At 28.0% G+C, this 16,398-nt stretch overlaps 2 protein-coding genes across 2 annotated transcripts; one reads left to right on the plus strand and one right to left on the minus strand.

The window, feature by feature from the left end:
* Positions 1 to 7,119: 7,119 nt before the first annotated feature.
* Positions 7,120 to 7,575, minus strand: GO595_007061 (EF hand family protein; the record flags this gene model as incomplete). Its single annotated transcript, XM_067920484.1, has 1 exon — positions 7,120 to 7,575. The coding sequence occupies one exon, from the start codon at positions 7,573 to 7,575 to the stop codon at positions 7,120 to 7,122; it is 456 nt and encodes a 151-aa protein (XP_067772580.1).
* A 483-nt stretch (positions 7,576 to 8,058) lies between these two features.
* On the plus strand, positions 8,059 to 9,249 carry GO595_007062 (CK1 family protein kinase; the record flags this gene model as incomplete). Its single annotated transcript, XM_067920485.1, has 1 exon — positions 8,059 to 9,249. The coding sequence occupies one exon, from the start codon at positions 8,059 to 8,061 to the stop codon at positions 9,247 to 9,249; it is 1,191 nt and encodes a 396-aa protein (XP_067772581.1).
* Positions 9,250 to 16,398: the final 7,149 nt, after the last annotated feature.

Genomic DNA, 16,398 nt, shown 5'->3' on the forward strand with positions numbered 1-16,398 from the left:
TTTTTATTAAAATCGATTTTTTGAAACCATTTTAGAAGCGAAATTGGAATTTTTGCTTTAATTATATTATTTTGATCACATTTGATATGTAAAATTGGATATTCAACAAAAACATTTAATGCAATGAATTCGATTTGTATAATTTTTGTTGAATCTTCTTCAAGTTTCATAGGTAATTCAACATCAACAATTTCATATTTAAGGTTTTCATTTGTATCAATTTTAATTTCTGTTATTTCGATCTCATCAAAAGATTCGAACTTTAATGTAACAAATGCTTTTGGTGACGAAATGATAACATTTGAAGTTATCTTTAGTTGCTCTGAATAAAATATAATATCAGAATCACGTTCGACGTCTTCTTCTTCTTCTTCAATTTCATTTTGCGTAATAAATTCAAAGTTATTCGATATTAATAGTTTCGACGAATTTAATATTTTGGTTTGGAATGTTTCGGGATATTTTAACAAAATCGAATATTCTTTACATCGTTGACTGATATCGAATGAATCAGAATTTAAATATTGTTGAAAAAACGAAATCGTTTCTTCTTGAAATTCGGGCTTATTTAATGCTATTTTAAACAAAGATGTTATAATAATTCCTTTCGATTGTTCCGAAAAATTGTCAAACGAATCTTTAATTTTTGTTGTGATGACTTGAATGTCATTATTATTAATCTGATGACAATATTCTCCATATAAATATGATAATAAACGAAATAAAAATTCATTAAAATTTGTTTGATTACTTTCTAAAATTAAATTCGTTAATTTGAATATCAGATAATTCAATACTTTACACTGAGCTATAAATTGATTTATAATTTTTAATATTTCGTTGAAATATGATTCTTCACAATAATCAATAATTGAAATTAATTTGTCAATGGCCCAAATCTCATCAAATGCATAAGACAAAATTAAATATGATGATTTTATACATAATGATTCATGTAAATAATTTGACGAATTTGGAAGATATGATAAAAACTCGGATACAATATCAAGACCAATTTCTTTAAATGCGCATGTATATAATAAATTTATGGATAAAATATCAAGTTCATGATCACCACATTTGATCATTTGATATAAGTTTGAAAGATATGGTTGGACTAAACATGAATAATGTGGATTAATTTCAATCAAAAAATCGAGCTTTTGAAGAGAATAAACTTGAAGAAAATGGAAATTGGAGTTTATGTTTTGAAATAAAATTTCAATGATTTGTTGAGTAATTGAATCAGAAATTTCAATACTAACCGATATTTCAACAACCTCTGAAAAAATTGTGTAAAAAGTGACGAGTGAATCCTCGCTTCCAAGAAATGATGAGTTCTTCTCGATGATTTTGATGATGATATCTTCAAGCGTAATCAAATCAGCTGGATTCCAATCGGTTTGGAAAGATAAAATTCGAAAAAGTTTGGATGCTAATAATGGAAATGGAAGATTAAAAAAAGTATACTCGGCTGAATAATCATTTTTGGTAAAAAAAGATTGAAGGACTTCAAGTGCAAGAGAGAATATTTCGGATTCAAGAAGATTTGGTTGAATTTGTAAAATGGAATAAATTAAATGAGAACCACATAAACGAATGCCATAATTGGAGTCTTTAAGAAGGGAAGGAATTTTGGCAGAAATACGATCGACAGAAGAAAGTTGCATTGTACTTTGATATAAATTCGTTAATGTAAGTAATGCTTTTTTTCGAGCATGTTCTGAGTATTTTTGATCAAAAGCAATCTCTGCAATAATTGGACCTACAGATTCTGCAAGTTCAGCACCGCCTATTGATGATATCGCAGATAATGTAAAGCATACTGCAAACTCATCTTTTTTATTATTTAATTGGCGCTTAATTTCTGGAATTATTGAGTTTAAGTGTTCTGAATTAGAGCCACAAAAAATTGCAGCTGCCATCCATCCAATTCTTTGGAAACTTGTTTTCTTGGAAATAATTAATTCGATGACTTGTTGAAGACCAAAGTTAACTTCTATGCCATTAAGAATAATAAAACATAATTTTGCAATATATTTTTTTCGATCATACGAAGATAATTTTGGTGATATAAATGCCTTCTTGATTTTAAATAATTCTAAATTTATTCTGTCGTGTGCTTGTGCTTCAGAGGTGCTGGTAGCTACCTCCGTTAAGAAATTATGAAGTCCTCGTATATTCATTTCCAAATCGATTTAGAAATTTAGGGCACCCCAAACGGAATACACTTGTTGGCAAAAACCCTCTTTTGTCTATGTTGAGAAGTATCTACCTTTTATGAGAACAGAATTGAGGTATATAAATGAAGAACATTATTATATGAGTGCCTAAACAATAAGGATTGATATCAATTATTTGAATTTGCAAGAAAAAAAAGATTTCGATTAAATTTGGTAAAAAAATTCGACACTTAAAAATAAATATGTACATTTTACAGTACATGAAAAACTTATTTGGTTTTTGCACAATAATGTATAATTTTACTCTGTAATTAATTATCTAATAACAACATTTCACTTGAAAAACGAACCGAAATAAGAACTTCATTCTTTTTATCCCGTGATTTGTACTAAGATTGCTATGCTTTTCTAATCCGGTTTTATTTTTCTTGTTGAAATTGTTATGAACGTTTAAAATTACTAAAATGAGAACAGGAATCAATCCCAATAAACTTAGAAAAGAAAGACTTTTAAAAACAGGCATGCCAAACTCTGATGATTCATGTGATGAACAACCTAATTCTACACTTGATATTCAAGAACTTTTTAGAAATTTTTTCAATTTTTATCAACAAAAAGATATATGTTCAATGTCAAAAATCGTTTCAGCACTTCGAAAGCTCGCACAGAGAGAGCCATTTCATATATTTCCAGAATTTATGCAGTACAATTTATCCAAAATACTATGTTTATCATTAACTATTCCAAATACAACCCTTCACGTTAAGCTTTTGCAGCTATTTTGTTTTGTTTTCCGTTATCACAAACCACAATTATTAGTCCCCTTATTAAAAGATGGATTTTTAGTCTCTTTAATGGGTTCAATAGATTTTGATGATGAACAAACAGTTTTCTTATCTCTCCGCATAATAATACTTCTCACAATCCATTCTAAAGAAGTATGTAGGCAATTACTTCAACCAAATTGCATGGAAATCTTCTTTCAAATCACACAAGAAGACACATATGCAGATTCTATTAGATCTGAAGCCACTAAGATTTTGGTCAGTTTGTCTGAAACAGATCTTACTGAAGAAGATATAAAAAATCTTTTGATTTACTCCAGACAGATACTTTCCGATAAACTTCTGATTTTTCTATGGGCCGATAGTATTGAAATTCTTTACAACATAATTTGTGATTTGAACACTTCATACTTTGTTATGATTACACAAGAGTTTGCAGAAATACTTAATTGTCTTCTTCATGGGCCCGATCTGAAAATTGTAGGGAATGCATTATCTTGTTTTAATTCATTTTTTGAATTTTGTTCTCATCGGATTGAAATTGATTATGGAATTATAGTTTCATTATGTTTATGTGAAGATAAAGAAATATCACAAACTGCATTACAAACATGTGATAATATCATCAAAGATAAAATGATTGATGAATTATTAGAATTTAATTTCTTTGGAGTAATTAAAGAAATTAGTGAAAGTGGTTCATTTCAAAACAAATCTTTGGCTGTAAAGATAATGTCAGACATAATCAGAAATTGTTCAATGGAAATAATAATTGGAACAATTGATTATAATTTTATTGAATCTCTCGTTGCAATGTTTGAGCTTGATGATTTCAAGCTTTTTAATCATGCAATCGGTGTAATAACAAAACTTTTAAGAAGAACAATCGAATATGACCCAAGAGATATCTTTTGGTGTCAGTTCGAAAGCAGCGGTGGTGTTGAAATCTTGGAAAATTTGTCATATGACAAAGCGCATTTGTTTTTAGACACAATTTATAAGTTTAGGCCATAGGTATTATGTAAATATTTATATAAATCAATTTGTTTATACTGATATTTTCAAAAATCCGTGGACGGCCGATAGAAAATTATATTGACGATAATTGATTTTCAGAACAATATCAAGCAGTACTGCTTTGAATTTTGAAAATAATGTTCCCAACGATAGAATGGAATGAATGAAAAATCATCGGATTTATATTCAAAAACTGAAGTGTTTGGGAAACCTTTCTGCAACCACTTTATCAGTAAAGTTAAAGTAATTTTGTGATTTATAACATTAAAAATCGTTAAGCTTAACAATAATAAATATCTTTTTTGCAAGTGAATACACTTTAAACAACTTTCGATAGTTATTACAGAGTGGTTCCGACTCCTAGGAGATGTACCTTCAGAAAATTTGTAATTACTTTTTCAAGTATATACACTTAAAATATTAAAAAATTTTTATAGTAAAAATTATTCGTCTAGATTCGGATTATTCGAGTATATTACTTATATTTATATAAATTAAATATTTCGAAATTTGATCGAAAAATTATTTTATAATTTTTTGATGATTCATACATATTAATATGCACAATAATATTGCTAAGTATGCTATTAGGTTTTTTCTAAAATAAATATTATTGATTTTGAGAAAAAGTACATTTATTATATAAATTTACATGACGAAAGATCATCAAGACTCTAAAAACTCACTGTTTTTATTCTGTTAAAAATTCTATATAAGAATTTACATTAACTATATTTTATTAGTTTGAAATATTTATGGATTTCTCCTCCTGAATTTCGAGAAAAAGTAGTATTTTGCACGACGGTTTAAAAACCGTAATTTATCATTCAAATATTTTATGGTTATAAACTTTTTGTATGGAAAATAATCGTTGATAAAAGAAAACATGTTTTATATGCATTTTCTAACAACTATTTCTCAAAACTCAGCAGAAGAATTCTAATAAAACTTTGATATGATTTCAATCAAATCATAATTATAATCATATTTGAAAATGAAGGGGAAAAAAGGGTCAATTTTATTTTATTTATAATTTAAATAATGTGTTTTTTGTTGAAAAATAAATATATTGTCACTTTTTATAAATGGAAAAACAAAGAGAAGCTAAAAAACAAAACAGATCAAAAGAATCCACATCGCAAAAATACATTCAACAAGTTTATCAGTCAATAATAATGTTAATATTATACGAAATATATAAGTTAATCAAAATATTCGAACAAGATCAAATATTGGAACAAGTCCAATAAAGCAAACTCATGTAAAAAACATACCAAAGATATTACCATATTTTAATGAAATTGTTGAAAATGTATATAGTAGTCCAAAAGGGAGAAGGTGGACTGTAGGTTCACTAATTTTATGTTCAATGGTTCATTTTTATTCTCCATCGTCCTATTCAATTTTCAAAGAGCAAATGCCCCTTTCTGCAATTTCAACACTTTATAAAATACTTAGTTCTGAAATTTTGAATAATGAACTTTTGTTAAATGAATCTAAATTACCTGATCTATTGAAAATTTATGAAGAGAAATTTAGATATAATAATTCTATGCCAAAAGAAAAGGCCATTATTGCTGTTGATGCTGTTAGTGTAACAAAATTTTAAAAAATTTTCAAAAATGGGACAGTTTCAGGTATGTTAAAAATTTTTAATGTTACCCAAGAGGAACTTAATACAATTCGAAACTCTTATCAAAAATTTGAACAATTTATTATAAATAACTCCAAAAATTCTATGAATTCTGCATTTGTTTTCCAACCTCAGCCAATCAACCATTCGAATCCTTGTATTTTAATTCATGTAATTCCTTCAAATTGTAGTAAAGCCAATACAGATATTACCAAAAAATTAGATGAATTAAAAATTTTTATTGAAAATCATACTAATTTCAGTATAATTGAATATCCTGCTGATGGTGATAATTTCTATCGGAACTTTTCAAGAGAACAAGTTTTGAATGAAAAAAATAAATCATTGATATTATTTACACTTATTAAAATAAGGTAGATATTGGTTTTTAAAAAATTTAAATCAATATACACCAGATATCAATCAATTCAAAAATGATTTTTGCAATGAATACAATTTACAATCAATTATTATGTCAGACGAAAAAATCACGAAAATGCATGATTCTTTACCAATTAAACTATTTGGCAGAAATACATTAATAAAATCTTTCGACAAATCTCACAACGATCAAATTTTTTAATATTTTCTCCCATGGTCACTTTTTATTATTTCAATCAATAACGATCACATTTCTGTCAAAAGTAGATGTAAATATCTGAAACTTGCATTGATGTATTTTAAACAATTTTATTATATTTATGATTATAATTTAATGATTGATACAAAAGGCACTATAATCAGCTTATTGAAATTTTTAAAATCTGAACAAGGAAACATTACTTTAAATAGACTTAGCTCAAATTTTTTGAAACATTCTTTTAATGTTTTAAGAATGAAAGCTCGAAACCATGATTCTATATGTAAATTTATTAATGACATTAAAAGGGTTAACTTCATCAGGTTACACAAAAGAATGTACATTAAAACAGTGACTAGACACAGAATTAATGAATTCGGAAAAATTATCGAACTTGATGGCAGTTTTAATGATGAAAATTTAAATAATTTATCAAATTCAATTGTAAGGTTTATATATTTCAATGTGAAGGATCCACTTTTTGAATCCAATATTTTCTTCTCAATCTAATATACAAGGAAGACAAGAAATGGATCAATCTGGAAGAAAATATTGTGCTTGGACAAAAAAAGAAGAAAAAAAACTCAAAGATTTAAACAGCAACTTTGGTGGTGATATCAATAAATTAATTGAATATTTTCCTGATCGCTCTCCAGAGTCAATAAAAAAGAAAATAACAAGAATGAACGTTAAGTAAAATTCTTAACTTTACTTCCCATTTTTGTGAGAATAATTAGTCGGAACCACTCTGTTGTAAGATCTCATAGAATAACGGTTGCTTAAGTTTGCGGAAGAATGTTTCTTATATTAGGTAAAATATTGTCACATCTAAGTACATAAGACGATTATTGGTATGGCTTTGCGCTTTAAATCTTTACACTCTTTCAAAAAACAAAAAAAAAAGTAAATGGGCCAAAGAGTTTAAATTCCAAATGCCTTGAGAAGTTCGTGGAAGTCAAGTTTTCCATTCATATCGGTATCAAGAACCATTATATCTTGTTGAGCTTGTTGCAACGTAATTGGGATACCAATTAATGTTCCAAACTCAATCATTTCGTAAACGTCAAGTAATCCATCATGATCAACATCAATACAATCAAAAATCAATTTAAAGAGGTACGTAGCATCAGCAGCAGACTTGTTACAAGCATCAATGTATTCAAGAAATTCATCGAAGCTAAGTAATCCATCATTATTTTTGTCGAAAATTCTAAAAATGGCTTCCACAAAATATGGGTCAAGTTGGTTAGCTTGCATAAATTGGGAAAATTCTTGTTTAGAAAGGAATCCGTTTTTGTCTGCGTCAATTGCATTAAAAGACGCCATTAAGCCATTGATTTGTTCTTGAGAAAAGTTATAATTTGGGATATGATCCATGGAAAATGAATCCTTTTGGAAAAGATATTTAAATTGCAACTCCCATTTTTTGATAAAAACGCAAAAATTGAATTTAATTTAATCGTAGACTTTATTATTTTTGCCTTTGTGCTTTCTATGTTAATTAACGATTTATGCTTCTAAAATCATTTGTAAAAACCAGTGTGTTTACTATATATCATACACCATTTTGGATTTAGAAAAATTATTTTAAATATGAAATATTTTGACACTATAATTGACATAATAGTAACTATTATGATAACAATTACATAGCCTTCATCTGTTTTCATATATAGCCATGTCAGGAAAAAAGATCTTCTTTGATTGCAATTGCAATGGTAATTAAGTACGCCGATAAAGAACGACTTTTGTGTAACGGCCAAATTGAATGTTGATTTCGCACAAAAATATTTTTAAATTTGAATAATTAAAAATCATTTTCAATGGGTGTCAGGACCTCACAATTTCAAGACAGCAAATATGGACCTTCGCGGACAAGTAATGGCGGAACGCTTCAAGCTTTGCGATAGAATAGGCGCGGGAAGTTTCGGGGAGATATACATTTGCGAGGATCTTGAAGATCACCAAAGATATGCTGTTAAACTTGAAAGTGTTAATACAAAAGTACCCCAACTAAAATTCGAAGCAAAGCTATACAAGCTATTCCTTGGATTTTCAAGTATTGGTCAATTACACTGGTATGGTCGTTTCAACAAACACCATGCATTAGTTTTTGATTATCTAGGAAAATCTCTCGAATATTATAAGAAAATTTACCAGCGCCTTAGCCTTAAAACAGTTCTTATGCTTGCAGACCAGATGCTTACCTGTATTGAATATTTTCATCGAAAATGTTTTATTCATCGTGACATAAAGCCAGATAATTTTGTCATGGGGCTTGATAACAATGCCAACCTTGTTTACATCATTGACTTTGGACTTGCCAAACAATATTGTAATCCCAATACACATACACATATTCCTTTTACAAGCGGTAAATCGCTCACTGGCACAGCTCGTTATGCTTCTGTCAATGCCCTTCGTGGAGTTGAGCAATCGCGTCGAGACGATCTTGAATCATTAGGATATGTATTAGTATATCTTCTGAAAGACCGCTTACCCTGGATGGGACTTCCTCTTGGTAATTCTCATCCCAAATACGCGCCAATTCTCCGTGTTAAGGAAGCCACATCTGCCGAAAGTCTTTGCGATGGACTTCCAGATGAGTTTTTGGAGTATTTCCGCCTCGTCAAAAACCTTTCTTTCAGCCAGAAGCCCAACTACAAACAGTACCGGAGGCTTTTCAGGCAATGTTTTGAGAGATATGGGTTTACATATGATTACAAATATGAATGGACAACACCACAGAAGAGAACAAGGAAACTATCAATGCCAAGACTGCCATCGCCTAAGCAAATGCCATTAGCATTACAACAGAAGAATGAAGCAATTAATCACCTGAGATTGATACGATCAAATAGTGGAACAAACTTAAGCAGAAGTGGACAATTGGACTCAGTGCATGTGAATGCAATGTCTTCCAAGTTCGAAACTTGCTTAGGATCAGGTGAAGAAGATGCAAGCGAATCATTTGATTTGGATTTCGATACATCTTACACTTATGAAACTTATGAATATAGCTATACATATGAAACTGATACGTCCAGTTGAGGCGAAATTTAATTAAAGAAAAATATACCTTTTTCAACTCGTTTTTTTTTCTTTGAATGATAAAACTTTTTGAGTGAAATTAACGTTCTCGAATTTACAAAAAATATTTCTAAAATGCAAAAAATCAGATTTGATTTGTGACAAGTATCACTTATCGAAAAAAAATTTGAAGCATAAACTATACAATATCGTTTCTATCGTTATGTAAAATTTACAAAAAGTCGAGTGAAAAAAAATGGACTATCAATGATCATAAGCACGTTAAAAATGTCACTTTTTAGGTGGTTTCCGATAAAATTTTACTCAAAATCTCTGATCGGAAAGAAGAAAAAAAAAATCAATGATTAAAAGGGTAGCTGGTACGATTCCATACAAATATTTTGTATTATGGAATTAAAAATAATAAGGTGTACTCAATAGACTTCCATTAAACTTTAAGAGTAAATAATACTATGAATAATAATAAATTTTTTGTTGTTATGAATTTTACATCATTTTTTTCACAAAAATTATCATCAAATTATATGAAAATCATACAATGAAATATGATATAAAATATTCTAATCAACAAATTTAATGCGTTAATAATAATATATGAAAACAAAATGAATTTAGGATATGTTTATTTCAATATTTAAATATTTCCTCTTTTATCCTTGTGAATCTTTTAATTTTATTATGCCGTCACATTTATGATGTTGAATTTTGTCTGCAAATAATCGAATAATTTCTGCATTTTTCTCTTCTGATGATATCATAAGCGCTGTTTTATATGTTTATAAGTAATTCCAAATGTTTCATATGAAATTTCATATTTTTATAAAATATTTTAAATAAAACAAAAAAATATTTTTAGCATCAATATCAATATTCTCTTGTTCAAGAAGCAATTTAACTATTTCTGTATGACCATTTAAAGATGCAAACATAAGTGCTGTTTGAAATAATATAAATAATTTCCAAATATTATATTAAATTCTCATCGAGCCACTTTTTGAAATGAAAAAATTAAAAAAAATAATTTCGTTCACAATTTTCAATTCAATTTAAAATTGCAAAAATTTTATTGTTTATATAGAAAGTGTATCTGAAATTTCCATACCAGCTCTGCTCATGTCTACTGAAAATAATGTGCAAAACTATTAATGTAAGCTAGTAACGTACAACATTTCATATTCTGATTCTTTTTAAATATAAATGAATGCAACCAATTTGTCATGAGTAATAGGAAATGGTTCTTCGTGTATTAGATTTCTCATCACTTTGGCATAAGCATGAATCAGCCTATCATATGTACTTTTCGTTCCTGCTGAAACATTTGCGGCTGATATTGTATCAGCTTCAGCAAGTAATTGCTCCATCAATGACATTTTAAATATGATTCATAAAAAAAACTTAAAAACAATATTGAAAATTGTGAGCGCAATTACAAATAACGATTTAATGAAAAAAATATAATATTTTTGTTTCTTAACAACACAAGAATTATTTAATTTGGCTGTTGACAAATTACAATGATGTAAATTAATAACGTATCTTCTCGAGGTAAGGGTAAAATTTTGATAATATTTACCATCATTCAAATTTGCTCCTATCGTCTCTTATCGTTGTTGCTATCGTTTGATATTAACCATGCAAAAGTCGATTATTGTCACTTTTTAAAATGAGAATAAATTTATCTCGTGCTAATTATGATATTATTTTCAGATTTATATTAATCAAATTTGTAATTATGTATATATATTATATATTCATAATATCAAGATCGTAGGATGATCGCTATATACGATGGGTGGAAATTGCAAGTCGAGTTTAATATATGAGATTAATAGTGATGAAATTTCAGCGTTTTTGAAAGAAAAAAAATTAATATTAATGCTGATAATATAAGCTAATCAGCAAGAAATGGAAATTATAATTTGTTATAAATTTCCTTCAAAAAAATCAAATTCCAAAAAAATATTATGCCATTACTTCAGAATCAGATAATGTCGAACGTGTGAAACATATTTTAGAACAAAAAGGTATTGATATTAATGCAACATATATTCATTTTAATAATTTATAATATGTTTTAATAATTTGGAATATATAAAGTGTATTATAAGAAAAACTCCAACAAAAAAAGTGTTGGCAACAATCGTAACATTTGATAAATTTTCACACAATTTAAACGATGTTTCTCCAATCATTGGAGAAGATTTTCGCATATAAAAAAGTGGTGTTTGAAGGGTAAGGCTATCAATTGATCAACTAATTTTAGGCCCACAATTTTTGTTTTTTGCCAAATTCTAATTCTCCATTATATAAAGAAGCTGCGGAACAATATTCTACAAACACTACTGCATTCAAGCAAAAGGCTCAAGAGTACATGACTCTTTACTGCAAGTATAAATAAAGATGATTATATATTTTTAACTCTCAATAATATTTTCATCTTTTACAAATTTGTTCAGGTACTTATAAAGTGTAAACATAATCATTAAAATTCAACATATATAAATTTAATTGGTTGGTTTTAACTTAAAAAATCTTCATTGTAAATTCATTAAAATTTTCATTTTATTGTTAAGGTATAAATCATCTGTTAGCAAATATAAATAACATTTACAAATCATTGAATATTTACAACTTAATTAGAATTTTTTTCTTTAGGTTTTTCATCTAATAAGAAAAAATTAAATTTTGTCATGAAAAAAAAATATTTATTAAAAATTAAAAATTGCATTACCTACAAATGCTAATTCAATAAAAATTATATTTTAACGAATCCTTTATCTAAGAAATCTGTTCCAAACGGATCTTCTTCGATATGTGAAGTTTGTACACCAGAAAAACCGGTTATTGTTTCCGGCTCTTCATTCGTAGCATTATTCATTTTACTTTTGTCCTCTTGAGTTTTTTCATATTCATATAAAATCGATGACGAACTTTTATCTTTAGCATGTTTAACAACACAACCAAGAGTACCAATAATTATTAAAATTATAACAATTGAACCACAAATGATTCCAATTAATAATTCTAATGAAATTTTATTATTATTTAAATCATAATTATCATTTAAATAAAAAACAGTAAAGAAATCTGAATAATAACTATAGAATGTGGTGTATGTAATAACTTTATAATCATAAAATACAAATAATGAAACAAAATGTATGTATATGGTAACGCTAAAAGAAATTGTATCTGAATTAGTTAAATATGAATACGAAATTATTGTTTGTGTAACTGTCATAACATAAATTAATGTTTGGGAATAACTTTGACTTATAGTAACACCATCAGAAATATTATGTGATGACAATTGAGCAGGAGTAAAAGCATCTGAAGAAGTGAATGTATAAGTGGTGGAAAAAGTGCGTTCGTCAGCCTTTTTTTAAATGAATAAAAAAGTAAAAGAAATTTTGTTTATTTATTATGATATGTATTCACCTTGAGTTTCAATTGTAATTAAAAGTCTGTTCATCCATTCATTATATACGGCTCTGAAGGTGTCTTTATAAATATTATACAGTAATGTTTCAACTTTTTGAAAAAGTCGATCTTCATTTTCAAACTTCTCACCTTCGAGCATTTTTTTTAGATATCCAAACAGAAAAAAGTCAGAAGGTGCGAGGTCTGGCGAAAACGAAGGTTGCGGAAGTCTTTTAATTCCCAATTCATTCAATTTTTCATGAACCAAATGAGGCCGGGCGTTATCCATATGCAAAAAATATCCCTTCGTTGAAATTCTTTTTGCCAAATCTCCAAGTACAATCTCAGAAAAAAAAATTCGATTAAATTTTTGGCCTATCGGGAGCATTGTTATTGATTTGATACCAGTTATAGACCATATAACAGATATCATTACTTTTTTGGAGGCAATAGTTTGTTTGGGTTTGTATGGTTTGTGCACTCCAGATTCATTCCACATCGAGTTTCTCCCGTTAACAAAATAAATCCAGGTTTCATCTTGCGTCAATATGTGTCTTAGTCTGTAGTCATTTGAACTAGAAAGGAATTCAAATAATTCAGAAGCAATGGCAGCTCTTTTGGCTTTAATTTCTGGAGTCTACTTATGTGGGATCCATTTGAAGTTAACTTTTTTCATCCCTAAAATATTAATCATTATATTTTTCACTGTTTTTGGATCTGCGCCTACATTCTTCGCAATTTTCTTCGTCGATGCATATGGATAACCTAATATAAAACTGGTTATTCTTTGATCTAAATCTGATCTTCTTGGTCTCCCTGTTTTTTTCTGTTCGAAAATTGAAAAGGTATGTTCATTCATCATCTTTTTTGTTAATTTCTGAACTGTTCGAAGTGTAATAATATTATCACCATATACAGCACATAATCGTCTATATATGTCTTGATTTTCATTTGATTCTAACCAAAGGAAATGGACAACAGAACGTAATTCCTCAATTGGAACTGACATTAAAATGATTAAACGTTCTTCTTCAGAGGTATCCTGAAAAAAAGTTATTTACTTCATGCATCATATTTATTTGGAAAAAAGTATTATAATAATAATGATAATATATTTATTATAAATTTTATTTATATAATTTGATTTCATTAATATTCAATATAAATCAAAAAAAAGCTGACGAACGGACTTTTTCCACCCCTATACTTTACGCAGGAAATGTATGTGTTGGATCAAATGTCATCAACGGATTAAACGTAGATGATGGATCAAATGTAGATGTTAAAGAATATGTATTTGACCCTGTAAATTTTAATGTTGGTGGAGGGGTACATCCTTCTACTGATGAAGTAAAGATTTCTAACTGACCAAATGTATTATTTTGATGTTCCACCATAAAAATTAAAACAATTAAGGGTATTGCATCGATAAAATGCGTAATCACCAATAAAATTTACATTTTCTCCAATAGAAATTGATTCCAATGCAGAACACTCACAAAATGCTGCATCTCCAATTGATTCTACTTGGAATTGATGTAAATCATAAAGATATTGAATTGTTTTGTTTAATATTTATTTTAATAATTTTATATCTCAAAATAATAATTGGAAATTATTCAAATTATTTTATACAGCACTTATTAGAGCATCTTGGAAAGGCTATACAGAAATAGTTAAATTACTACGTGAATACAAAGGAAATGATATTAAATAAATCATAATTTTTTTTTGTTATTATTATTAAAATGATATGATTTTTTTTTTTTTTTGAAAAATACGACAATTCAACAAATAACGATACCTCATTCATTCCACATGTAAACGGTCGTATCAAAATAATAAAAAAAGAATTTTCAGATAAGAAATCAATAAATATACGAAGAATAACAATTGTATGAATGAGTGTTCTCAGAGAGTTCCTCAAACTTCAAATCATGCGATATCTTTTCAACAATAATTTTATGTTAATAATGGCATCGGCAGTAGATTGCAAAAATACCCTCGTCATGAAATTCTGACTGTTCAATCTTTCCAAATTCGATGAGATTTCGACCTACTTTTTCGGGAATTTTGGAATATTTCCTATGCTAAACAAGATAGAAAAAAAGAACCGGAAGAAAGATTGCAAGATGAAATTAGAAGGATTCGAAAAGAAGTTGAAGAATCGGAAGATATCAATTCGTTTGTTGAAGAATATTTTCCGAATAAAGAAAGAATTTATGTCATGTCGATCGTTAAAATGTGGAAAGCTGTAGAGAAGTGCATGATTCGGAAATATGCAATGAAAGGAATGCTTGAAGTAACAGGCAATTGGAAAATAACACATGTTTAATTATACACTTTATGCCACAAAAATAAAATGAAAAATAAATTTTTCTTATTCTTATAAAAATACCGATACGATCAATCGATATTGGAGTTAAAAATCTTGTATCATTATTACTTTTGACGTTATCGATATACTAAGCTAAAAATGCTATCGAAAAATGCAGATTGATTAATCTATATATTGATACTGTAGTAATCGAAAAGCAATTTCCGGTTCGTCGTTTTCTATGAACTGTACTGCTATTATTCTATGTTCAAGATATTTTCTGCCGTTCAAGCGACATTGAACGTATCCGCCTCGTGTTTCATCGACATGTTCACTAATGATTCTTTTATTTGATTTTCTTCTTATTTGATAAAGGAAAATTGTAAAAATCTCGTAATCGCAATCGCAAACACAATTAATCCAACTCATTCTATTTCATAGAAATTGAAAAAATTAATTATTTATAAAATTAAGCTTATTTTTAAATTATGTCAAATCAACCGAAAAATAAGATTTATTTTTAGCTAATACTCATTAATTTCTTTATCGGATTACTTGAATTTTTACAGTATCTGGGAAATACAATTGCCATGAAATTAATGTATAGTATCATTACTCTTTCACTAATCTTTAGAACTAATGTTCATTTATTTGAGCCAGAAGAAAAATTTTCATATTTAGGTTCAAAATATAACACCAAAAATAAAGCTCATAAGAAATTTAGCGTTAATATTGCAAGAAATTTTATAAAGAATGTTGAAGAAAAATATTTTAGTACTTGGAGTTTATTTCGAATGCCATATAATTTTGAAAAATATAATAAGCAAGATGATATAGCTTATGCAATAAATCAAGGAATAGTTTGTGCTTTACAAAATAATCATATATATGTCTTACTAAAGAGCAGTATAAAAAATTAATTTCAGAAAAAAATTGAACTTAGTTTTATAAAAATTTATGTCCTGTACGAAAATTCTCAAAAATCTTTCAATTACATAGTAAACTATTCAATTTCCCGCATACTTACAGTGCGGTTGTGATCGTTTCCCTCGGAAAAAGCCAGGCTTTTTCCGAGGGAAACGATCACAATAGCTCTCGCTCCCGGCGCTCGCAATTACTAAAAAAAAATTGTTGTTGAGTGTTTTACTCAATTTGCTCCATATGGGATAAATGGCTCGACGACTCCATCGACTTTCCATGTAGGAGAGATTGTAGGATTCCATTTAACGCCATAGAAATACCTTTGATGAGGTGTTTCCTACGTCTATCTATCATTGACGGTTTTTTGGGGCAGTCCACAATGAGCTGTGTTGTTGTAAAATGTTTCCAATTTCTAAGTTCTTCAATATTTTTGCATTTTTCTGCTGTACCCCAAAATCTTTTACATTTCCCATTTTGCTGTGGGTTTTTGA

This window comes from Histomonas meleagridis, assembly GCF_020186115.1.
Source record: "Histomonas meleagridis strain 2922-C6/04-10x chromosome Unknown contig_51, whole genome shotgun sequence".
In the NCBI taxonomy this organism is placed as follows: Eukaryota; Parabasalia; order Tritrichomonadida; family Dientamoebidae; genus Histomonas; species Histomonas meleagridis.